This window comes from Lingula anatina, chromosome 4, assembly GCF_051362555.1.
Source record: "Lingula anatina isolate TDL-2025a chromosome 4, LinAna3.0, whole genome shotgun sequence".
Taxonomy (NCBI): Eukaryota; Metazoa; Brachiopoda; class Lingulata; order Lingulida; family Lingulidae; genus Lingula; species Lingula anatina.
In genome coordinates, this window is record NC_141770.1 from 9,679,968 (window position 1) to 9,707,113 (window position 27,146).

At 35.5% G+C, this 27,146-nt stretch overlaps 1 protein-coding gene and 1 long non-coding RNA gene across 6 annotated transcripts; both read right to left on the reverse strand.

Annotated features, from left to right (window-relative positions):
* Positions 1-4,095: 4,095 nt before the first annotated feature.
* On the reverse strand, positions 4,096-6,844 carry LOC147762257 (uncharacterized). The gene is made up of 2 exons (XR_015334183.1): positions 6,673-6,844; positions 4,096-6,275 (listed from the first exon to the last, which is right to left on the reverse strand). It is a non-coding gene; the product is annotated as an uncharacterized LOC147762257 (long non-coding RNA).
* Positions 6,845-7,518: 674 nt separating this feature from the next.
* On the reverse strand, positions 7,519-26,729 carry LOC106153168 (hemocyte protein-glutamine gamma-glutamyltransferase). Of its 5 annotated transcripts, none has more exons than XM_087010517.1 (17): positions 26,527-26,729; positions 26,040-26,229; positions 25,665-25,802; positions 20,139-20,390; positions 19,541-19,810; positions 18,595-18,713; positions 18,139-18,246; positions 17,109-17,283; positions 16,249-16,387; positions 16,001-16,104; positions 15,131-15,293; positions 13,836-13,915; positions 13,186-13,292; positions 11,967-12,168; positions 11,305-11,474; positions 10,854-10,993; positions 7,519-9,666 (listed from the first exon to the last, which is right to left on the reverse strand). In XM_087010517.1, the coding sequence occupies exons 2-17, from the start codon at positions 26,047-26,049 to the stop codon at positions 9,525-9,527; spliced, it is 2,319 nt and encodes a 772-aa protein (XP_086866643.1). In that variant the 5' UTR covers positions 26,050-26,229; positions 26,527-26,729; the 3' UTR covers positions 7,519-9,524. The 5 variants fall into 5 exon arrangements, with proteins under 5 accessions (XP_086866643.1, XP_086866644.1, XP_086866642.1 ...); XM_087010518.1 differs by having other exon boundaries at positions 26,400-26,538; XM_087010516.1 differs by lacking the exon at positions 26,527-26,729 and adding an exon at positions 26,364-26,514.
* Positions 26,730-27,146: the final 417 nt, after the last annotated feature.

A 27,146-nucleotide genomic window follows, 5' to 3' on the forward strand; every position in this document is an offset into this window, starting at 1 on the left:
TAAAAAACCTATATAAGAATACATTTATATATATAAGAAATCCGCCGTTGTTGTTCTTATTATAAGATAAATAGATATTCTGTAGAATTTAGACGCTAAACGCCAGAAATCGTCTTGTTTACCACACACACCTTGGACATAATTCGTAATTTTGTAAATGCACACACTAAATATTTTTACAATCTGTTAAGCTACCGATTGCAGCAGAGAAGATCAGTTCTGTTCCCCTCCAGATGGCGCTATAGAACGGTTTGGTTTGTCAAACCTGGCAAAAACTGCTCAGATTGCAGCATATAGAAGACCATATAAGGATAGCCAGTGACCTACATGATGCCATTTTATTTTGGGGGTGTGTAAGGGTCTGAGACATTATTTAATTAATTTAATGAAGTGTATTTTGAAATGTGTGGGAAACAAAAACTTCCTGTGCATTACTAGGCCTATTTTAGTAAATTGTTAATCAAACATTGCCTGTCAAATTATGGTAATTGGTAAATAAAATGGGCGGTCACCTAGCTCTTCCTGCCTACTACCCCTATGAGTCATTTCAATCCTGAACCCTTGAAAGAGATGTCACTTCTTCTTCCGTTCTGAGTGACCAGGGTGTGGATGCTAGGCGGTCAGGATACCAAGTATATGGATATTTCAGGTTTAACCGATTCAACGAAACGTTGTAAGACAATGGGATTAGGTATTTGTCAAAAATTATATCTGATCATTCAAAAAATGGGTTTGATTATGTTGAACATTGGGTTTTGCCATCCATCAATATTTTCCCCACGTGACATTTTGTGTCCTCCATGGCTCCTTTATATCATTACGTACCTCATGACAGTGAAAATTGCGGTTGTGCCTCATGCTAACCACACAGAATTTTAAACTACATCGGTAGAATTAGGAATAGCAGTAAATTTTTACCTGCGAAAAAAGTCAGGATGGGGAAAATTCTGTGGAGTGGCTCTTTTAAAATTTTGGCTTTTGAAATTAAGTAAGTGGTTTGTAAAAAGATTGTGTCATTATTATGTACAACAAAATAGTCACAATTGAAAATTAAAGAACGGGATAAAGCTTATGTAGGCCTTCTTCCATTTCGAATTTTGGCATGATTTCACAAAAAGTACCATATTATGTATTATTTCAGTACATTGAAGTATGTGACCTAGTTGCACTGCTTTTTGCGTCACTGATAACAAAAGGAGCCATTTTCAAGGCATAGGGGCGAATTGCTAGCGCCATTTGCAAGTAATGTTTAAACGTAAATTTGATATTTCTCATTTAGAGTCTTAGCTAATGCCACTATAACGTTGCCTAATCAAAATAAAACAATTGTCCAAAACAATTTGTCATGATTTTTTACCTCCAAAATTTAAAGCTTTTTGTAAAAAATTTAAAACGAAGCATATTTAACTCTGCATAGTCATTGGTAACAAAACTCGTTTTATTTCGCCAAGGAATAAAATCGCCCTTATGCCTTTAAACACGTTTTGCTCTAGTGACTTTTGTAAAACGTTAAATGCGGTATTATTTAGCAAGGCAGCAAAATGTGACTTAACGTTTACATCACTCTAAATATACTGCTCAAAAAACAGAAAACTTATTTTTCTAGTCCAGGAAAACTGAAGCTCATTTTGGCCTTTTCATTGTCATTGATCTTACAAATAATACATAATGAATTCAATCCATTTTCAATATTGTTTAATGCTTAGTTGACAAAAATATATCAAAATAATAAAAAAAGATTTTTTTATTTTTAAATAGCGAGCATTTCACTCGTCACTCAGAACTTGGAATTTATAATATTTTCACTCGCTCCTGGAATTTAGTTCTCAATTTTAAAGGCATGCAATGCGGTTAGACCTTTTATAAAGGAACCAAAAATTCTAGAAATTTCAGCAATTTTGCCTTTAGGTTTACTGTGTCCAAAAACTGTTTGGATAACTACGATCTGAAAACCCCGTTTGGGGTTCCAAATTTCTATTATTTTATTGCCACGTGTGAAATTCACAAGTCTTAATTCCATAGCGAGGAAGACTCAAAATCTAGTTGCTTAAAACTCGTATCTTTATAATCTTTTGAAGCTTGGAAACTTGCTGTCTTGTTGAGTGAAAAGTGTCATTTTTACGGACCACAACTGATCATTTTGTTTGAGTAATGGAGTATATAAAGTTCACACGTTTAAGGCTCAATTTGCAAAATTACATGTAGTTAAAAACTGCTTTGGCTAATCCAAGGCTACCGGTTAAACTGTGCATAAAAAGAACGAAGATATAATAAAGATTTTTGTAAATTTGCTCATCTGGTTGTAATCCTAATATTGCCTATTTTGCTAAAGGTGAGTTGAGTAGAATGTGCAATATTTTTTGTAATTATTTGTTAATTATGGCTTACATTTGTAACGTTAATTTGTTAAACAGATCTCGCGTGCATTAAGATGAAGGGAACAGTCATGTGATCCAAATTTTCCTATTTTGAAAACTCTCCTGCTCCTTAATAATTCTACCTCGACACCACCTTCAATATATCGAGCAGCAGATGCAAAAATAATGTTTATGATCTCGCAAAAGAACATTATTTTTGTTCAGAAAGTTACAAATAATTTATTTAATTTGTTTCACATCTTTGGACTTAAAAAGCAAGGTGTTATAAGTAATACCATGGTTTGTCCCTCCATTCTGCCTAGGTTTGATAATTACATGTTGCAATTGCTAAAATGGCATTTTTTTTTTTCAATAATCGACGTTTCTACGGGATTTTTTTCACTTTCCCCATTGAAGTGTATCTCTTGTGTATTTAAACGTATCGGTTGCTGTTTTATGTTGAAATAAATTTCACAAACTGCTTGTGACCTTTTTTGCAAAACAAGCAATAACTGTTGGGATTTTATGTTGTATAAGATGTAGAAAAAGCCATATCCTGAAAAAATTCACAGCAGCTTATGAATAAAATGAAACAAAAACAATGGCAGATACAGGTTATTTTGAAAGAAGGCCACATTTTGAAATTCTTAGGAATTTTAGGTATTATTGTGACTTTTAAAATAATAATTTATCATGTTAGAGTGAATCTCGTTGGATATTTACCCATGGTCACGAGGGTGAGACAGCTACTAGAACTGCCTTTGTTTTTGTTAAAAATGAAATGGAAAAGTCTGATTAATATTTTTATCTCATATCAAACATTAGCCAAGTAGTTCATTAGATAGTTTATTTATCAAATAAAACTTGAGCGAGTCTCAGAGCAGATATTAATATTTTTGTTTTAGATACATGTAGCTGAATATTCAAAACTTATTGTGATTAAAATATTTTAAAAATCTTTGACAAGTGGATGTTTGAAAATATGAGAATACATCAGTGGCAGTTTATTTTGCTCGAAATAAAATACTTTACAATTATATGCAAACATGACTTAGCGTTTTCATTGGCTCAGCGGAACTATAAGGGTGGGGTTTCAATTCGGGTACTTGGAACATTAAATTCTTTTCCAGGGGGGCTTTTAAAATTTCCCTTTCGTTACTATAAAAGAAAAGTCTACCAGGGGTGGGTGGGCGGGAACACTTAGGAGAGTGGATAGCACGCGCGACTCGGACCCAGCAAGACTTGGGTTCGAAACCTGGCACTTCTAGGTCCCAGCAAATTACCTTTTGCCAAAAAAATCCAAATAAGTAATTTAGACCGCGTCAAAAGGGTCAGACGATCAGAATGAAAGCAAGACGAGTCACTGGCTTAGTGGGTAAGAAGGCAGAATATTAAGCAAGTGGTCGAGGGTTCGAGGTGAGCTTGGGTAACTAGAATTGAAATTTTGCAAGTTTTGAACGAAGTAAAGCATTTGTAAAATTATTATTGTCAAAATGAATTATTTACAACTTTAAATTTTTAACAAAAATAATGAAAATATAACAATTGTGCTCTAAATTAACATACATTTAGATTTAACAAACAGAAAAAAGTATATATATCTGTAAATGAAATAAAACAAAATTTTATGCATTTTGAACAGTGTTACTCAAAGACAAAATCCTTTGATTTACGAAAAAAAAGCTCAAAAACAACATTCTGAAAGGCTTTGGCAAGAAATGATCAAACACAAAATGGATTTTGTAACAAATTGGACATTAGTGTATTGTCTTCATCGAATTCAATCAGAAACATATCCGTCCAAATTAAGAGGTTGTAACACTGTTACAAATACATATAATCTGCTGTTTCATTCGTACATAACTGCACACGCGCATGTAAGCACACCTTGTCCTATGTCGTCTTGTTGATGTTTGGACACCAAATTGAACAATAGCCATTTATTTTTTAAGTTTGTAAGATTCCTGGTTGTTTGGCAATCGGTATTATTATTACTTTTTAGACTAAATCCGAAAATTAATATCACATTTGGCGTAATTGTGGATGAAAATTTACATTTGCAAAGCATTTGGATCAGGAGCGACATAAAGACATAGGCGTTTACAAGATTATCCAAGTCTTAGCCAAATTCAGAATAACATACAAACAAAACTGAAAAGGTTACGCAAAAATCGGAGTACGTGCATGTAGTGACTTTTCACATTCACCTAAAATAAACTCTGGTTCTCGGTGTTCAGTGATGACAAAATAACACAACATGGACATGCAGGACTGATATCTGACCAAGCCTGTTTTTCTCAATCACCCCTTGGTCCCGAAAAAATTAAATGTATAATAATATATAATAGCTTTAATTAAAACGCTCCTCTGCACACTTAAGGCATATTTTTCACTTTAAAAACTCAAACCAAACAAAGCATTAAGGTTTACATACACTTTGGTAGAATATCAAATTCGCCATTTGGAGGAACAAAATACTTAGAAATAACATTTTAGATGAAAATCTCGTAATATTGTTAAATAAATTACTGTACAAACTGTTTGAATGGACTTAAGTGTAACAGATAAAATAATAAATCCAATAATCTAATTTTAAAAAAACCTTTAGATTATAATCAAGAATTATCAATTGTTCACTATATTTTTAAGAAAAATTGAAAAAAGTTGACGGTTTGAAAACCCACTGAATCCTTTCAGAATACTCATAATTTGGGCTTTGCGGCAGCTCATGTCATTTTGAAAATATATTTGCAAAAGGCTATGATTATTGTCAGTCCTACAGAAACAATTTAATGGACAGGCAATATCTAAATGAAGTCCATTTCCCATTTTTGTTTTTCGACAATTCTGTTTTGTGATACAAGTACTAAACCACAATCCTGGGAATTTTTTGTAGCCAACTATAGGAACAGTTCTCTTATCATATACGCAACAAATATCTCCATTCTACTACTAATGCAATATTAAATTAAGTTTATTTCGGATGGCAATCTTTACCCCACACCATGATTTAACTTTGTTTCAGAAAACAGACATTTGATCCCCGCCCAGCACTGAAAACATCGAGAACCAGAGGAAGTTTATTCACAGCCCCATATTCATAACTGATAAAAGATCGTTATAGTGTGGTCAAATCTGCAGTAACGTGGGCACATTTTGCCCGTAACATATTGTTGGGATTTCTAAGGCGTTATACGTTTTATTATCAATGTCTTTTGTAGATTTTCATCTCTTCCTCTTTGAGACTGAACACGCGATAAGTGTAATTAAGTTTCTCATATGCATATTACGCAATGGGTTTGAAATATCTTTCCCTCCCAGAAATCAATATCATTCAGAATGTTCAAGGTCACAGCGAGAAGTTGCAGATTTGCCCACACATATTTTCAGTGACAAATCAAAAACATTTCTCTTCTATAAAATTAATATATAATAATTTTAAAACAATCACTTCATCATTTTTATACAGACATTTTTCTGTTAAAAATGCGGACTTCTAATCTAACGTTCCAGGTTCAAAAAGGGACAGGTATCAACCCAGACCCAAAAATATACATAAATTGCCCTCATAACACCATGATCAGATAGAGCACTGTACTACGATATAATAACATACAATAACCAAAAGAAGCAAACCAGCAACATGCAGGGCGGACGCTTAGTATGGATTTAATATTTCGTGAATAAAAGCTCATTTATTCGACTTTTAATTTGATATACTTTTTGGAACAGAATGTCACAACCAAAAACAAACGTTACTTGACATACTAAACGTCGTCCCTGCAAATTAACGAGCAGACAAACGTCGGCATAGGAGGCGAACTTGGCACATGTGGGTGTGGGCCTGTACATGTCGAACATGGAACGTGTCTCTGAGTAGGACGCTCTTGGTATCTTCGTAAACGTTACTTAGAGTCACTGGAATAAAAGGAACGAATTCACATTCATGAAACTATGTCTACAGATCTCATAAAACAGAGTATGTTCATAACAGCAATTTGTGTCTTTGCGTTATGATTAACAAATCGCAAGCTTTAAAAATTATGCAAATATATATAGGGCCTATATATATATATATATATATATATATATATATATTCATATTGAACCCTCATGGAAAGGTAATGTTATCAGAAACAAAAGGGTGCCCAAAAGGCACTGAAGGAATCATGCTAAGAGAAAGTATCCTTCACGTCAGTGAGGTGTACTCATGGTGATTATGCGTAGAGTGTGCCATTTCGGATAAATATTGTCAATGCAAAACTAAGAAATGCCACGTGTACAATACATTTTCTATCATGTGTACTGAACTCACGAGATACTGCTGTAGGTTTTAGTGCCATCTTTTCGGCCTTCGTGTGGCAGTAGCAGCAATATGGCATGGGACATCTTTCTTCTCCATCTTCTACTGACCTTGGTCCTTTCAGAGCACATCTCATCAAACCCCTCACCTGATTTACATAATAATGAAGAGATCGCCTTTTTCCGTGCGGACGCCTCGGTTTAAATTATAGTCTGTTTTATGAGAAGGCACAATAACTAAGTCTCCATCTCGAAAAGAGGATTAGGGGTTGATAAAGTCATAATGACACACGCGCACACAACAAAAATATATAAATAAAAATAAAAACGCGTTTTCAAGGTCAACATACTTGATATTTCACAGATCGAATGAACGAACTGGGGCGGGATTGTGATATAACTTTAGGACCTGATTTTCATTCAATCTTTCAATACAGCGTAACCGTAAGGTTGTTGGATTTTTCTTTCTTTCTTTTTTATGCTTCTTGAAACAAAGGAAAACGTTAAAGTTTCACACGTTTATTGAATGGTCTTGTTTGTTACACCCATAGGTAATTTTCCAGAAGTAAACACTACAGAGTCAATACTTAAACTGTCTATGCACGAATAAAACACACATATTAAAACTGAGTAAAATAATTTAAAGAATTTGTCTATATTTAAGTCACTTTTCGATATCTTCTGCAAGTCGATCCCATATTTTTATTCATTTATATTTTAATTATTCATTTTGTGTGTGTATATGAGGGGAGGGGGGAGCGCACGAGGATATTCTTTTCGCGTGAAATGAGTTGATTATTTGTGTATTTAATTCAATATCCGAAAATGACAACAACAAAATTTGGAATAACAATCAATCAATGATGCTGCATCTATTGATTTTAATCATGATGACTATAATTTTTCTAAAGATATCTTTCTTTGCTGTATAGTCTACATTTCATGACATTTAGACCAAATAAAAACATTGTTATTATGTAACATTGCTTTATTAATCTATTCCATATAAAATAATAGCATGCCCCCATGAAGAGCAGAAAATTCTGACAAACAACTATATATAAACATTTAAATGTAAATGGTCTAAAAATATATTTTTAATCAAAATTACACTTTTCTAGTTGAAGTGAACAGTTAAAAAGGGTGTATGTATCTGTTCCATTGAATGATATTTTTTTTACATTTAGCTTAGTCTATAGATAAGAAATACTCAGTGAATTTCCAAAATACAGGCTTAAAATACTGCATGTTCCACTGATGTTGGATGAAAAGTGAAACTTGTTAAAGACTCGTAGAAAAATTTATTTATCTGATTATTATATCGCAAATACCACACCCTTAAAAGTTATAAAATACATGGAATAAATGTATAACATTTATAAGCAATTATGAAATTATGTACATGTTAAGCAGTTTTTTATCCCAAAATTCACTAAAATGTGCTTTAATGATAAATAAGAATCACAGAGAGAATGTAAATATTGCTTGTAAGAAGACTGAGGAAATAAGTTCTTAATGAGAAAAAAAGAGATATGAGATACATAAGATTCAACATTTGTTTCACAGACTTCCAGTACCTAATAATTCAGTTTTCTCAATTTCCTTTTAAAGACTTTGCACTGGGATTTCAGTGATGATCACACCAAGTAACATCACATGTTAAATATAATAATAATAATGACTATATTGTCAGATAAGTAGGTTTTCTGGCATTTTTCTTTAAAAATTATTCTGAGGTGTAGATTTTACATTTTCTATACACACAAATGATTTACATGTTGCACAATTTTTGGAAGTTGAGTAATAGGAGTATGTTTTCAAGAGGAAGTTCATAAAGTGTACAAAATAAAATGACTTTTGATCTAACAGGGATAAAATGCAAAATTTTAATCACACACCACCTTTTGCTGCCTTTAAACAAATACCACATTTATTTTTTTGTTGAAAATAATCTAATTCATCTCCTAACATATCTCGCCTGTGACCTTTCAGCAGTTTTGACTCACTTTCGAAGCTTGCAAAACCATAAGGTCTGTGCGCAAAATGATGTTGGATTTTGAAAAACCCTAACTTTAATTTTCCCAGATTGTAAAAGAGTCATAAGTGTCAGAAAGGGAGAATCAAAGGAGAAAAATAACCTGGAAAATAAGTAAAATATGTTTTTTTGCAGGAAAATCTTGCACTTAAATGTCTAATCGATATATATATATATATATATATATCAACAAAAAAGCAATTATGTTATTTACACATGTTTAAAGGTTGGCTAGTCAGAAAAAAACACCCAGGAAAATTAGCCATTTTTTCAGGAAAATCTTGCACTGTATGGGTGCCTTAAATGTCTAATCAGTATATATCAACAAAAAAATAATTTATGTGTTTTACACATGTCAAATGGTTGTTAGTCAGAGAAACTACACAGGAAAATAACTTATAAAATATACATATTTATATAATAAATATGTTTTTTTTTTGCAGGAAAAATCTTGCACTGCATTGATACCTAAATGTCTTATTAGTATATATCAACAAAAAAAGCAACTAACTTATCTTATTTACACATGTTAATTCAGCTCAAATTCTAGAGAACTGATGATGACTTTTCTCTTCCTGAAGATGCAGATGAAATTATGCTGATCTGTATACAGGAAAGGCACCATCAGGTCTCTGAAACTCTGGCTGACTTAATCTGGCTAAAACATCTATGAAAAGACAAATTGCATGTACAGAATATCTAAGATATCAAAATTCTTTTGAAATTGCCATGAGCAGGTAAAAATTCCTACTTTTCATATAGTTTTATTTTGCAAGCAGAAAGCATAATATCTTTTTTGAATCGACAAGCAATTGGAGGTCAAATGACAGCTACTCTTCAATATAAACTGAATCTATTCCATTGACATCACATGGTTCCTGACAGTCGAAGCTGATGATGATGTTCTTCTCACCTGGGGTCTTTGGGGTCAAGGTCACTGTCTGCTCAGCTTTCTCACCAGGTGGAACATCCCTGGAAAGACAAAAGTCTTAGTTACAACATAAATCAAAATTGATCAATAAACTAACTCCATATTTTTTTATCATCCAATAAACAGCAACCATTTTCTGGTTTACAAAATTGGGCTTTCTCTTGCAGACTTAAAAAAATGTTCCACTACCCACCCACCCCCCTTAAGGTATTTGCTAGGGGCATCACATCAGGCCAGTTCCCCAGTTTCCCATCACATCAGGCCAGTTCCCCAGTTTCCCATCACATCAGGCCAGCTCCCCAGTTTCCCACCACATCAGGCCAGTTCCCCAGTTTCCCATCACATCAGGCCAGTTCCCCAGTTTCCCATCACATCAGGCCAGCTCCCCAGTTTCCCACCACATCAGGCCAGTTCCCCAGTTTCCCATCACATCAGGCCAGTTCCCCAGTTTCCCATCACATCAGGCCATTCTGCATGTACCATGCCAGAGGGCAGGGTAAAACATTATCATTCTAATTTAATGCACATCAATGAAAACTTAGTACATTCTAATAAAAGTCATTACAATCATACGCAATTATGTAACACCTCTCTCCCAGACATGCTGAAAACTATTCAGAATGGTCGGACATTTGGACCAGCAGTACTGAAAAATTTGCCGGACCGAATGGATTTTTGTCGGACCAAAAATCACCCTATTCGTTTGAGTTAGATACTACCAGTATTATTAGGGTAGCTTATTTTGTTTGTGAATGTGATAGGTTTGAAATGGAAGGGAAAACACGCTTTGGGTCCTATACAATTTTATTAGTGAAGTGTGCCGAATGATGGCTGTAAATTCAAAATTGCAGCTCTTAAAACTCTTTTCAGTCTTTTGGACCAACCAAGTCCAATTTTTTACCGGTCCAGACAAATTTAATTTGCCGGTCATGACTGATCGGACCGACAGTTTCAGCATGTCTGCTCTCCCACCACCACCAAAGAAATTATAACAAATAAAAGAGTAAAATATAAAGTGACTACTTAAAATGTTGATTTGAGATTTCTTACAACATCAGTTGGGTTTAAGTAAAAAAAATAAGTATGTTTCTCTGAGTAACGGAAATAAATTGACCAACTAGGACTTACATGTACAGGGTGGTCCATAAAAAAACAACCTATTTTATATTGAAATGGAAAGTAAAATAGGTCATTTTTGAAGGAACACCCTGTATATCACATCACTTACCTGATTTTATACTCCATGGCTTTCTGGAGTCCAGGTCCTTCCACAATAAACATACACTGGGTAAGAGGTTTAGGAAGAGGATTGGTGAAGCCAAACTTCAGTTGGAATGGTTGGCCAACATGGAGGTCATTTTTGTCACCCTAAATTGACGTGTCATCAAGACATTATTTAATGAAAAAAAATTGTGACAACACAGCTGTAATAAATGCATAAATATTATACATAGTAGCTTGATATACAACTTATCTTGAAATAATGAATAAATGCCATTAAATTGCTTCTTAATCGAAACCATTTCATAAACATTGCTCCTGTAGTTTTGTAATATATTTCAATTAGCATAAAACAAAATAACCCCACTTTAAATCTAATTAAATTAAGTGAATAAAAGAAAATGGAATAAATATGCTGACAGAACTAATCAAATAAAATAAAGAACAGCTCATCCTACCCCAACATATTCAAACTCCAAGTCAGGGACTGTCAGATCAAAATCGTCCTCTTCGACGAAGATTTGGTTAGTTTCCTCCACTCTGACTTTACACCTGGCCTTCATTTGAGTCTGGTCAGCAAGATGGTCCAAATAATCAGCTGGACTCACAGTTATACTCACTTTTTTTTCTGGAAGAGAATGAAAAGATGGAAATGGGATTATGAAAGAGATTGAATGTTTAGCCCTCTCTAAGTTTTTATATTATTATTATTATTATTACACAAATTATTATAAGGCTCAGAAAGCTGAAAGCTGCTTCTGAAAGTTTGTACCTATAACCCACCTGCTAGGTAGATGAATGTACATGCCCTTTGTAAATATTTTGTATTTAGAGTATGCAATTTTCAATCTACAGGCCTTATAAACAGATTAGGTGTTTACTAACACTACCTGCAGATCTTTAAGCACTAACACCCATAATAATCAATGCACTGTACAATTATTTAGCACCAACAAAGCGAGACCTTGCACTAACATTTATCCGCTCTAGTAGTGCTGGTAAATTTGTGGGTTGTGTGGTTAATATGGGCATTAGTGCTAAAAGATCTGTGGGTAGTGTTAATAAACACCTAAATAAACCTGTTCATAAGGCCTGATCTATTCAAAATATTCACATTCACCTTTCTCTCCCGGTGCCAGCACTATGTGAAAATTATCTGTGGCAACATTCTTCTTGTAAACACCAGTGTAATAGACCACAGTAGCTCCCAGCGAGACATTGAGTGTACGTTGTTCAGTGCTCTGATTTGACACTATCAGATCTATATCAAAATCTTCCCCAACCACAATGGAATCACGTTCGTACATTAAAAATGTAATATCCTAAAAAGAAATTAAAAGGAAAAAGATTGCAACTTAAAGGCCAAATATTTACATTTGGAGGCAATATTTAGTTGAAATTATCTTACGTATCCTCATGCACTCAAAAATAAAAATAAAAGGATATGGACTTTTGGCAAGAAAGATAAGCAATTATGAAAGTGTTTCATTGACTTTAGCAATGTTGATAAAGACAAAGAACATGTTATTATCTATTAAGCTTCCTGAAAACTTCAACAATTTTCTCATATTATCACCAGCAATTTTCTCATATTATCACTAAAGTATATTTTATCAAAAACTGCTGAGAAAATAAAGATTTATATATATTAACCTTTTTTTTTTTGAAGATATATTATTTTGGACAACCTCATCCAAAATTGCTAGCTTCCATCTCCAGTACAGCTTCCAGAGTATCTTTAAGTCTAGCAATTTATTCATATATAAAGTTTTTTTAGCTGAGGCCCATATGTTTTAAGTTTTAGAAACATATAAATTTGACACTAATTTATAACCTGAATTTGTTTCCATATTTCTTCTGACAGAGAGGCATGACTGGTTGTCACCATGAAAAAAAATGCTCTCTCTGATTGGGACATTCTAATTTTATGCTGTAGGTTTAAAAAATCCCAATTTCAACAGAAATTATAAACTATATAATTTAAAACAATTTTTACAGTACAAATATCATCAATTTTTTGCTTCAAACTTATCCATTTTCATGACCATTGCTCTATGAAGTTCTTCTCTTATTTTTAAGACAACTGAAAAAACATTTGGTGTACTTAATGTCAGGGTTAATGCCTGTTTAATTCAATGTATAAAAATAATTTGGTAACTCAGATTAAAATAATTCAAATTTTGATGATTTTAATAATTTTATTTTTATGGTTACATTATATGCCTTAGTGTTCAAGGAAAATTGTTGAAATTTCAGAAAATTTAAATTTTTTTTCTTTATGTCTGTTAATCTATGACAGACTTGACTTAAAACAATTTTACTTTATCCTTCAAAGATACCTGATTTTCGTTGTTCTCAAGGTGTCCGTGGTAATCTATATTCAGTCCGGAATAGACATTTGTATAAGAAACAGCTACCTTGAGAGCAGCTCTCTCCTCATCTGTGCCTTAAATGTGCAACATAATTATATTATCAATACAGAAAAATCACACAGTCAATATAAAAAGTACTATCATGACAGTTTTAAACTTTAAACCATTATCATCATGTAATTCATAACTGCATAAAAAAGGGACAAAGCATGGCTTGAAGCGTGTGCTTTGCTTATTCTGTTAATTGGTAGGTACGTAGATGGATTATATTGCATTTTGTATAGTTGGAAACAATAGAACGTATTTGAAAGGTAAAATTCAAGGTATCACAGTAGGATTGCCAAAATATGACCTACTATTCAAGTTCAACAGTAACTATACACGTGTATCTCTGCTAGTTTTCAAGATAAACAAGGAATACTTGCAAAGCCCCATATTTGATCTGCAGATTTGTTAGTCCACTGTTTTCAATTTGCTCCAAGAATGTATCAAGATCATTTTTAAATCAGTCTACTTCAAATTTTTAGGTCTGTTTCTGGGATGTGTATCCTTTTCCTTTCTCCCCCCCCCCCCCCCCCCCCCCCCACCCCCACCCTTTCACAAGTTGTCAAGCTTACCTTCTGAGAATTTATAGAGAGGGGTAATATCTTCCATGTCTGGAGAAAGAACTTTCTTTGTGCATATCTTATACCCAACTCTGAAAAAAAATCACAGGTAAGGCCGATATTTAATGCTAAGATTTCTGAGCAAATGTTTCAGTTAATTGTGGGAAATATGGGCTTTATATTCATTGTAATATGCTGCTATAGCATGATCTTGCATAACAAAAGCTGTAACTGATGAGTAAATGTGTGTATGACACTGTGTGTGTGTGTGTCTGTGTGTGTGTGTGTGTGTGAGATTGTATTTGCATGGGGTGGGCATGATTGAGGGTGACAAATATTCTAAGTACAAAAAAGAAAACATTGCTCTTTTAAGGTTAAAACCTTTTGCAAACAATTAAGGGTCAACATCCTCTAATATATGAAGTACATCAACCTTTTGGTCTTACGGTAAGTTAAGACCCAGGTTAACCATTTTAATGGTTAAATTAAAATTGTTCTGGTTGCTATATATTAACGGGGTTTGGTATATGTTTTATTAGTGCCTATATTTGGCAAAATAGTTTTTTCCCATTCGTATTTAATATTGTTGGAATACAAATATGACTTTTAGAGCACATTAACCATTTTTTGTTGCATTATTCACCACCTGTCACATTTCTGTGGTTATAATGTGACCAATTTTGATGCTTTGATATATATATATATACTTATCTGTTTCCAACATAACTTTACGTAAGATATTATCATGAAAATTGGCAAGGTTGAACACTACAGTGTGAGTGATACATGTAAAACCACAATCTGGTTCCAGCATCTGGGTTTCATTTGTTTCCTTCAGGTGATATGAGCCCCTAATAACGAGGAACTTCCAATAACCATTAAATTGCATTTAATTTTTTCTGTTTATTGAGAAAATCAGAAGTTTAAACCTTTGAAGGAATTTTCCCAGCACCAGATAGCAGAACTTATTGTTGTGGTGATGTAGGCATTGAAAGGGTGTTGATCGCTGTTCACTGGTAAGAGGAAGATAATGCTTGAAATTTATTTTACAGTGCCCCCCCCTCCCACCACCAAAATACAGCCATTACGTCTTTACCTGTAGCTCAAGGTACAAATTCATTGGATATATTTTTTTATGCCGCAGCATTATTACATAACATGAAAATGTTTATTTAAACAGATAAGGAAAAAATGTTAAGTGACTGATGTCCCTTTAAAAACAAGACCACTGTCGGGATATGTAGAACAGTACAGACTGCTATTGCGTGATGATTATTGCAGAACATATTAAAGAAATTAAGACTCACAGCTCTTTATAAATTTTCTGAACAGCCCAAGAAGTATCCTCTTGTTGTTGATAAATCACTTTGTCTCCATTGACTTCAGCAAAGATGAACGGCCCATCATAAGGCAGGTACACCTGACCTGCCTTGATAGCATTCAGGGAGCAAGGGCCTGCACAGTACACACCTGAAACAATGGGAACCAATACAGCATGAAATGAAAAAAAAATGCTTTGCAACAGGTACACTCCTGCTCAAAGTGAAATATCTTAAATTGGTCTGTTGGATTTCAGGAAATATTAAGTAAAATGAAAGGTTTTATAGTGTGCTAAGTGAGATGGGATTTTCATGATGTGTTCGGCAGACAATAAACCAGGATGTGAATATATATATTTGGTTGTGTTGTGTGTGACAATGAACCAGGATGAGAATATTTGATTGTGTTTGATGTGACAATGAACCAGGATGAGAAAATTTGATTGTGTTAGGTGTGACAATGAACCATGATGTGAACATTTGGATTTGTAATACGTGATTTCTTTGACGTAGGTACATTCCTGCTCAAAGTGAAATATCTTTAGTTGGTCTGTTGGATTTCAGGAAATATTGAATGAAATGAAAAGGTTTTATAGACTAAGTGTGTTAAATCAGATTGGGTTTCCATGATGTGTTAGGTTTGATAATAAACCAGGATGTGAATATTTGGTTGTGTTATGTGTGACAAGGAACCAGGATGTAAAAATTTGGATGTTTTACATGTAACAATGAACCAGGATTTAAATATTTGGATGTGTTAGGTGTGACAATGAACCAGGATTTAAATATTTGGTTGAGTTGGGTGTAACAATGAAAAATGAGAACATTTGGATTTGTAATATGTGCCAGTGTACCTACCATCACTGAGTTCCTGTGGAGTAGCATCAATAGCCTGCCAACCGTCATGTCCAGGGGGAAGTTTAGGGCGACACATCCAGACATCATTCCACACGTGGAAGTTCCTATAAAATTTTTACTCATTTCAGACAGATATAATACATTAAACAACAGATTTATCATAACATCTATATATTATATCATACCATATCAATTAAAATCATGTAATATTAATATGCATATCTAAATGCAGATACCTTTTCACTTACCAGAGAGAATCACTACACCAACTGTCTATGTATTCGCCTTCTGCATCCATGTATGCTGATAAGGTGATGTTACCATCAGTGTCATGTGCTGAGCTAAAATTGGTGACGGATCTGCAAGGTATTCCAAGACAACGACAAACTGTAAGAAAAAAAATGCAAATTGAAAATAAAATTACTGTCCATGAGAGAGAGAGAGTAACATAACATAATTATAATAATGATTTATTCAGCTAATACACACACACACACACACACACACACACACACACACACACACACACATAACATCAGAGCTCATAAAAATCAAATAAAGTCATCAAAATGTCAGATGTGAAAATAAAATAATTATCATAATTAATGTATAAAAAGAAAAAGCCTAGGGTAAAAGGTATTTTAATAACTTAGTGACTTTGTGTCTTAAACTGTGCATTCAGAACAAGACGATCTGTGGACTAACAAGTCTGCAGACCCACTTGAAAGCTTGCTGCTTAATCCCCAAATAGAAACTGAGTGCATTCAGAACAAGTTGATTTGCCAACTAACAGATCCGCGGATCAAATATGGCCGACCTACTTAAGAGCAGAACTGACTGATCATATCTGCTGATGTTCTCCCCTCCTCCCTCCACATGCATCATTAAACAGATTATGAATCATGGCTCTGAGGTTTAATTGTTAGGCTCCTGCATGGATGGTCGCGTGGAGGTGGAGAGAAAATTATGGGAATTAAAGCAGTCTTAATTGCTTTCATGCTGGGTCAGCCATATTTGATCCGTGGATCAGTAGATCCAAGGATCATCTGTTCAGAATGGACTCAGAGAGAGAGAGAGAGAGAGAGAGAGAGAGAGAGAGAGAAGATACCTGTTGTCACAACTCCAGAGAACACCCAGCACTGCCCAAACTGAACAGGTTTCTTTGTCTTGCAGTATTCTAACAGAATGGCCACACTACCAGCCCACTTAGTGGGGCGAGTGCCACCTTCATAATTCCCAGACCAGTTACCAACCAGCACTCCATTATCATCAGGGGCATTCACCTGAAAAAAATGAATCAGTGCTTTTTTTACCAAATTAAATGTAAATCATATTCATTGGTGTATTGTCATGTCCAAAAAAAACCAACACATGAACCTAAATTTATGGAATGAAATACTGTAGCCTTAAAAATAACTAAAAATAACTATTGATTTATAATTTAGCTAATGTTGCATTATGATTGTATTATATTTTAACTCTGCCTTAATTCTTCAATTCACATTCGTCAAGTCGTCATATTTGAGTGTAAGTTCACCTTCTAATCTGACACCCTGCCATACAGTTAAGTTGCAGTTTCTTCTACAGTATACTCAGGGTAAGTGTTTGCCATTAATTTAGGCTGAAAGTTTGCCTGTCAAGTTTCAGGTTATTCAGTAGCAGCCCATTTTTCTGGTTTTTCAATGTTCATTTCCAAATCAAATTAATCAGATACCAGCAATGCATAAACATTCCTAAAATTCTGAATTTCACGGAGGATAATAATGGACTCATTTTTAAGGAGTTGACATATGCCGACTCAAGTTAGTGCCACAGTGAAAGTTATTCACAAACATCATACATGAAAAGACCAAAAGTGAGTTTTTTTTTTAGTTTTTATACAGTAAAGATAAAGAGCAGTACGTAGGCCATTATCCACCAGATTTTCCAATAATTAATATTTTACCATTATTCCTACCAATGTAAGTCAATCTCAAAAGCTGAAATAACTGAAATTTAAATGCATGCATTCATAATTTGGAGCAGGATTGATATTCATTATTTAAGCTGGTGGTCAAATCCATAAGGTATTTTAATAATAATATTTAAAATTATATTATATATATATATATATATTTTTTAAATTGAAATTTACTTACAATAGCTGAAATCTTTCTGACAATTTGCACAGGGTTACCCCTAGCACTGGGGGCCAGGCCGCAATTATCCAACAAGGAGAGACAACAGTCCAACACAAAGTCTTCAAACTGAAATTAATAAAGTGACTATAGATAATATGAAATACATTTTTCAAAGAGAAACAATGAAGGCAAAAAGAAAGGACATGACTGCATGTGCTCAATCCCCACTTATGATAATCTACATGGAATGTACCTGTCTACAAACCAACACATGCACAATAATATAAAGATACATTTCAAACATTTTCAAGAGCCATAACATCCTCAGGTCTGCTGTTTATACATGAAGACGTTTATTCTGTAATCCAGAGCCTCCGTCCCAAAATTACAATTTCACTATCTTTTAACCACTAGTAGAAATCACATGTACTAAATACATATGTGTACACAGAAAAATACAAGAAGAATGCATACCTGTCCAAAGTTCCATGGTCTATATCTGATTTTTTTCTTACTTCCAGTATAAATCCTTCCTGTTTCAGCCAGAACATACTCTTCACGATGGTCCTTTTCTGGCATGTACACTTGATCGTCTGTTTACAAAACATAGTTGAACACTTAGAATTGATGGAGGGTGTGTAATTCAATAATTATAACCTCTTCACTGCAATCAACAATTTGAAAGGCACTTATAAAACTTGTCTTAGACCCCATTCCCAGAGATTAGATCGATCCAACTAGATCGACCTAACTCCCTGGGGGTTCACGCTAAATAGCTGTCAGTCGAGCGGGCAAGTTAATTACTCCCTTACAGCTTTTAGTAGGTGGGGCAGATGCTTAAGCCGGCTAAGCTGACAGTAATCTAGTGAGACTCCCCACAGGGATAGATCAATTTAAAATCTATGGGAATGGGGTCTTAAAGTTACATATTTGATTTTCACTACTGCACATTAAGGATGCAGAATGAACAGCTAACAAAAGGACACCTGTTAAAACTTTATATCAGACAAAATTATAAGTTTTAAGCAAGTTAAAAATTAGGCTTTTCATAAAATTATCATTGGCAGACACAATGATGTAGGGAATTGTTTAAGTTTCCAAATAGTTCAAATATCCACAAAAAAAGACAGTGGGAGAAAAAAAGACAGTTGTGGTTATCATTACTGCAGTGAATATCTTTTTATTTTTGTTCATTCAGCTCATCATGTAATCCCTCACTCAGTCATTCTTAAATTACCACTCAAGAGTCATCTGTTTACTCATTTATATCTAAGAACTGCTCTAGTACATGTACATTTAAAGTTTTATTAAATCTATCAAATCTGAGATTCTAAAGGAGATATGCTCTGTGAAAATACACTACCAACACATTGGCATAAATAAGTTGTGCACCAAAATCACAGTTTACATTTTGACATACCTTCACACCATGGGTTAAACAGTATATAGACTTTGTTGGGATGAGCGTAGCGCAGAACTTCCACAGTTCCATCTTTCTTTTTCACAATGGTGTCCACGTTCAAGGTCCATTTTCCAACCTTACAATTGGGTGGTGTGGCAACGCTGACCGAGACTGTACTTTGGTCATTTCCAGTGACAGAGAGAATTTCAGCTCCCCAAGCCTTGGGTTTATCTTTGGCTGATACTTTGAAGGAAACTAGTGTTTCTTCTCCTGGCTTGGGGTTTGCTCCTACAATAATCGTATAGAAAAAACTGTCATCATCAAACTCTATAAGAATACATGTACAGCACTGAAATTTGGTGAAATAGTTTTTTTATTTATTTCTCCTGTTTATTGGTTGTTAAAAACTCAATAAAAACCTTGAACATGTTTAGCTTTCTTTTGGAATCAGTTTACTTTTTTACCACGTTGTAATGGTTTTCATTCAATAATATATCATTCTGATTTAATGGTCACAAAAAAAAAAAAAAAAAAAAAAAAAAAAAACCTCAAGAACATAAGTCATAAGTTTAAGTACCAAGATAATTAGAGAATAATAATAACTTTTTCTCCTCACCAAATTCAAAGGTCAACTTCACATCGTGGTTGTCTTTGTCAAATTTTCCATCCATACAGAGATCAATGACAAAGTCTTGACCTCTCCTGACAATGAACCATGGCTTCTGTGGTTCAGCGTTTACACCCAGCCAGGTTTTGGTTGCCTCGTATTGATCAGTGTGGTGCTCCTTTGAATTCTGGTCTATTTTGAAGTCGATGTCCTTGCACTTGACTGTGGTCACCTCTTTTTCAATCTCCACTGGGGCTCTTTCTAAAAAATAAAACAAATCAAAACACATAAACAGTTTCATCTGTGAAGAATTTCATTGGGCTATCATTTTTTTCATGTTTTTTACAGGATCTGAGATGTTTATAAAAGAAAAAAATTATATTATTGCTACAGACATATAGTACTTATCCAAATAAGCCCTACCTTCTATAATTATGTGTTAAGTCATTGTAACAAACAGGGGCGTAACCAGACCTTTTAAAATTGTACGCACAGAATTTTAAAATTCCCAGGTATAGCTAAATGTAGATCGACTTACGCAAAAGATGAAGGGCAGTTTAAATTATATGTGCCAAATATAATAGCTTAGTTTTCACCGTTTATAAAATCATTACTTAAAGTTTAAAATATTCCCTCAATATAATTAAGTTCCAGTAAATTATTTCACCCAGAACCAACGCTTTTTCCGGGATTGGGGTACAGGCCATACATAATTGCCATCTGTATCTTACTTCAAAATTTCAGGGCCTCAAACTTTTCCAAAAGCCGTGAGCGGGGGTGGGGGTGGGGTAAAAATTAATGGAATCTTTTTTTAATAATAAATTTCATTGGGAAAGTGGGTTAAAAATAATTGATACCGATCTCCCGTCACGCTCTTCCACGAAAGAACGCCCTTGTATGAATATAAAAATTGCCTTCTCGTCTCGCTCGGATCGCGAACGATCTCTGGCTGATGATCTTCTGCGAACGAAGTCCATTGAACGAATGAGAAAATTGCTTTCTCTTTTCGCTCAGATCATGCTCGATCTCCTGCTGAAGATACGAAAATTGGCTTCTCATCTCGCTGCGGTCGGTAACTATCTCTTGTTCCCGATCCTCGGTTAACGAAGTCTCTTGAACAAATATGAAAATTGCCTTCTCGTCTCTTTCGGATTCCGAACAATCTCTCGCCGAAGATATAAAAATTGCCTTTGTTATGTATTAGCTTTGTCAGGTGCCATACGTATAAAGATCCGAAAGGTGTCCCCTTTCATAATTTGGCGGCAAGTTAGGTCATATTTCATTTAGGGCCTACACGTGTTTTGTACCGAATGTAGATCATTCTTGTCACTTCTGCATTATATATTTTAAAGTCAATGGAAACATTTTATTGTGTTTTGTAAGCTTTAGGTAGTAGTTACGTCGTGACTGAAAAACAGCGTGCACTACAAAGTAGTATAATATTCATACGTCAAATTACTGCAATGGATTTTCATACGACGTCCACAGCTGCCCCGACAAGTCAAGACTTTTTTAATCGTAAGCCATCCAGCCTTCTAAATTTGAAAACATAGGCCGTCCAGTGATGACAGCGGCCGTTCAATTGGCAGCTGGAGGGCTCGCTGAAAAAAGCCTTGCTTAGAATGGTATATTTATTGAACTAGGGGCTTACTGACACAAACTTTGAAAACATATGCAAATTATGCCCGCTTGTATCAAGCTAAATTCTAAATAACGGTGAGGCACCTTTGTTCGATGTGGTTTGTTGCGGTTATCCCGAGTTGTCAGAATATAATCTTAAGAACAGTTGATCGTTGTAGGATTCTTACACCTTCTTGCTATCCATGGCAGGGCCGTAGCCTCCGGGGGGCTGGGGGGGCAGCTGCCCCCCCCCCCCCCCTGGAAATTGGGGTGCAAAAAAATGATCGCAAAGGTAAAAAAAAAATTACAAAGTTTGTATCAATTATGTGAGAAAAGGCACTCATGGCCACTAGACAATCATTCAACAATCTGTTTACAAAGGTGTACTGTTTTTAGCCAACTCAGTTTATGCCAAAAAGCTCACCCTCCGTGTTGTGTGGAAAAAATGACTGTACTTATGACAAAATGAACCCACAATTTCTGACTTCTGATTGACTAATAAATAACATTTAAAATGCACCAGAATGCAGTATTATACATACAGTTTTTAAAAATTTTCCACACCGTGGGAGGGGGGCCCCCCCCTCCCCCCTCGGGGGCTTCGCCCCCTCGTCTCCGCTTACTGCCCCCCCCCCCCCCCCCTGGCATTTTGCTCAGGCTACGGCCCTGCATGGTCAGCTTAATGATGAATCTTCTAAAAGTTGAACTTATATATGGTATCATCCAAAATCAAACAATTATATTACAGGATAAAGCTCTGTTTGTTTGTGAAAATGCCCATATCACCCTGTTAGTTTAGAGGGTTAAGCTGGGTCAAGTCCGTGTCAAAATTCTTTAGAGCTTTGCAGGAAATATTTTTTTGTTTCTCTGGCTCCTGATAAAGCCCGTTGTCCAGATTTTATCTAGTGTCCCCAGGTCTGCTGGAGCTGCTCTTTGAAAATAACACAGGTAGATTTTTATCTGAGATAAATCTCGCCAGCGAGTGTGCATTCGACACACTTAAGACAAAGGCTACCTGAGAGTTGAAGGGCATTCAAACCTCCAATTAAGAGGCAAAGGAAGATAGGACTTCTGGAGGTAGCTAAAATTGTTTATTTACCTCAGTTCTGTGAAAGCAAACGAGACGGGGGGCGTCAGAACAATGGTGCGTATACGATTCATACAGAAGATTTGTACATTCAGGTGACTCTAACTTGCAATCGAAGAGGATTTTCGATTATTTTTCGTGAAAAATACACTAAATTTATAGAGAATAATATCATGATTGGCTCAAAAAATTGTACGCACAGTGCATCCGTGCGTATGCCTAGTTACGCCCATGACAAAGTTTATTTAAAATTTTTTTCATCTATCAGTTCCCAACCTACGTTCAATAGGGTGACTCTCGTTTTCGCCCACACCCACACACATAATTGTAAAACCTAGCAAGTAATTTTATTCCAAAAGTCTTGGTTATAAATATTTACAACATTTCATAAACATATTGTTCCTATAGAGAAAGAAAGAGGTAGTTATGAACCGGCACTTGCCTTACCCTATATATGGGTAGTATATAAATACATGTAAATCTATTTGAATGCTGGAAAAAATGTATTTACTACGCTTTAAAAAAGACAAACAGGTCGTATCAACTCCCTGCACTCTCCACTATTTTAAAATCTTTTCCTTTAATTCACATTTATTATTGCAGTAAGGGCATGTTACAATACTGAAATATTTTTCTTTACATACCCATTGTATTTAGGTTTACTAGGCATTTTGCCTAAAAATTACAGTAAAAACAGGTAAAGAAGCTTTGATCTATTCATTTGTAAGAAACACTACTTCAGCTGAAAATTTTCTTTATAAGCTGACACATAAAATAATTTTTTTCACTTCGAATTATTTCTTTTCAATTCCTCTGCAGCAAAATGACAGACAGTCCTGAAAATGGAAAATGTCTTGTTCAAGTACTAAATTTTAAATAGAGAATATTCCAGTACATGCATCTCATCATGCACATCTTCAGCTGAATGAATTCCTGTAGTCAGCAATTTCAACAGGGGGGGGGGGGGTCTGTTCTATACCTGTACCTGTCTCCGGCTTACTTTAGCTACTGTTCTATACCTGTACCTGTCTCTGGTTTACTAACTACTGTTCTAATACCTGTACCTGTATCTGGCTTACTATAGCTACTGTTCTAATACCTGTACCTGTATCTGGCTTACTATAGCTACTGTTCTATACCTGTACCTGTCTCTGGTTTACTAGCTACTGTTCTATACCTGTACCTGTCTCTGGCTTACTATAGCTACTGTTCTATACCTTTACCTGTCTCTGGTTTACTATAGCTACTGTTCTATACCTGTACCTGTCTCTGGTTTACTAGCTACTGTTCTATACCTTTACCTGTCTCTGGTTTACTATAGCTACTGTTCTATACCTGTACCTGTCTCTGGTTTACTATAGCTACTGTTCTATACCTGTACCTGTCTCTGGTTTACTATAGCTACTGTTCTATACCTTTACCTGTCTCTGGCTTACTATAGCTACTGTTCTATACCTGTACCTGTCTCTGGTTTACTATAGCTACTGTTCTATACCTGTACCTGTCTCTGGTTTACTATAGCTACTGTTCTATACCTGTACCTGTCTCTGGTTTACTATAGCTACTGTTCTATACCTGTACCTGTCTCTGGTTTACTATAGCTACTGTTCTATACCTGTACCTGTCTCTGGTTTACTAGCTACTGTTCTATACCTGTACCTGTCTCTGGTTTACTATAACTACTGTTCTATACCTGTACCTGTACCTGTCTCTGGTTTACTATAGCTACTGTTCTATACCTTTACCTGTACCTGTCTCTGGTTTACTAGCTACTGGACCAGCTGGTCTGGCTGGGGCACCATTGGTTGTGCCAGCTGGGTTACTAGCTGGAGTGTCGGCCGCCCAACGCCCAACTCCATAGGTGCCCCTGTTGGTGGACCTGGCGTTAGCGTTATTGGCGTTAACACCACCAATGTTGGCCCTTTCTGGCTGAGGTCCATTCTCTGTATCTCCCTTACTTGTTCCACAACCCATGGTATATTAAAATAACAGTCTTCTTCCTCCAGCACGTACAGAAAACTGTTTCAAAATGCCACAAAGCTCACTTAAGTATGTCTCATAACAGGAAAGTTAGTCTGTAACTACTGGAGTCCCGACTGGGTTCACTTAACTGATTATTCACTAGATGTTATCCTACATTCAACTCTCCTGAGGTAGGTGACCCAAGTCATAACAAATATCTTTATGCATGCACTCAGACTGTCATTGTTGTATTTGAATGGTTACCAGTGGCTTCACCAAACCTTATTGTTCAGATCTTTTGTTGTTAGTTTTGCTGTTTACTCAGAGGCTTTAAGCGACACACAAATCAATAACAAATGCACTGGGATACCATACATGCTTTATTGCTGTACTTATTTTTACAGCTCTTTGAGGACATCTGAGTACAGACTTTAAAATTTTTATTTCAGGGGCATTACAAGTGCTGATATAAGTTCGATTTATTACCTGACGTTTCAATGAATATAATTAGAGACGTTATTTTGCTCTTTATATTCTGGGTACAATACATTTTTGTGGGCATTGTTGACTATATGCATTAAGGCTGCAAAAAACGCAAAACAAATTGACTCAGTTACTATTTGCAGAGTGACGTTCCATGGCAATTTGACTACCTAGTAACCACAAACAGCAGAACCAAGACTATAAAATATATGTTGCAGTATGCATATCCAGAATATAAATACGGGTGTGGAAAATAAATGATTCAGTAGTTGTTTAGCGCGTCTATCTAACATGTCATAAATAAATGGCTATTTACAATACACACATTGATTAGTTCACTTGTTTCAGCTGGTGGGGAAAATATTGTATTTACTAGTATGTACCTGCAACTCCTGTTGTGGCTGTTGGTCCGTATACATGGACATTACTACAACGATGTCTACTGGTAGGCTCAGCTGGCTGTCTGCGTCCTGCGCCACCATAATGACGATACACACTACTCCAAAACCAGTTGATGTATTCTAAAGAAAAAGCCACATGCAATTATAAATTCTAAGAGTACCACCAAATTCCGTTTCTCATAATTCTCTGTACTACTGAAGTTTTAGTGTAGCAGCAATTACAAAGAAAACTGTCGACCTGAAGGTAGTTAGGTGTTGCTAAATGGTGCAATGAGCATAGCTCTGCTTTCTATATTTGCATGGATATACCGATACAATATTAACGTATTTATAATTAATATGCTTATGCAGTGTTACCTCTGTACATGGTTGCTCTGTCACTGTCAGGCTCGAAGCTTGTTGTCGGAGGCACACCTGTTGTTAAGTCTACCTGGAGGATCCTTAATGGGAGGTTGTCAACACCTTGTGACTTGTACCTGTAGGTCTACCTGGTTTGATAACTGGACCCTTATAAAAACGCCCAAGCACTTGGATCGATCTTCGTTTTCTAAAAGAATAAAAAAGACGTGCACCACGAATCCAATCATGCACTACCTGTATGTTTGTATTGTAAACACAAGCAGTATGGAATATATGCAACGTTTACAACATGTACTTCTACTGTGCTTGTTATATACATACTGATGAACGAAGTTCAAGATTGTCCAAGCTCGGTACCTGCAGCAAATCGCCCACTCAAGGCCTTCACATAACCGTGTGCCTTCCACGTATTTTACTTACAAACCTTTAAAGGCGCAATGAGGGTGCACAAACAGCGTTCATTCAAACAACTGACAATGCTTACCTTTCACGTTGTCAGGTGGGGCGACAACGCAGTGCACATATAGGGCCTGTAGGCTGTAGAAAATTGAGGACCGACTCGTTCCGCGGGTGGACACACTTCACGCACGCATGCACCCGTCGTGGTTTAGATTACAAAATCAGATAGGCCTACTGCTATTATATTATTTGCACTCTTGTATATCATATACACTTCACCGTCTCGTGACCGATGGTAAATTTATTACATGGTTAAGTCAGCTTAGTCAGGGGCGGATCCAGGATTATTTGAATAAGGTGGGGTCCGGAAGTCCAAGCCTCGGATGGGAAGCCGACAATTGCCCCTTTCAACGGCCCCGAAAAAATGGTGTTTTGGAAAGCAAACAGTGCCCTTTGGTACGGTTAAAAACTATGATTTATCTTGTCAAAATTCTTATTTCAAGAGGGGAATATTGGTGTGATATTTTTTTCAAAAACCGAAGTGGGGGGGGGGGGGGGGGGGGTCCGCCACTGATTTGTACTTCATCTCACAGAGAGCCAGTCTCTAGTACAGAGTAGAAGAGGAGATACGTTTTACTTTGATGCAAATGCGAACCCGAACATTCAGCATATTTTTCTTCTGTAAGATTATTAAATTATGTATTG

What these genes read in the sequence shown, in the direction of transcription:
- LOC106153168 (XM_087010514.1), bottom strand. Translation starts at nt 24,810, where the DNA reads ATGGGTTGTGGAACAAGTAAGGGAGATACAGAGAATGGACCTCAGCCA. An exon ending in GACCATGGAACTTTGGACAG is followed by an intron (nt 18,247 to 18,594) that starts GTATGCATTCTT and finishes TATTAATTTCAG; the next exon opens with TTTGAAGACTTTGTGTTGGA. An exon ending in TGGAGTTTGAATATGTTGGG is followed by an intron (nt 10,994 to 11,304) that starts GTAGGATGAGCT and finishes ACGTCAATTTAG; the next exon opens with GGTGACAAAAATGACCTCCA.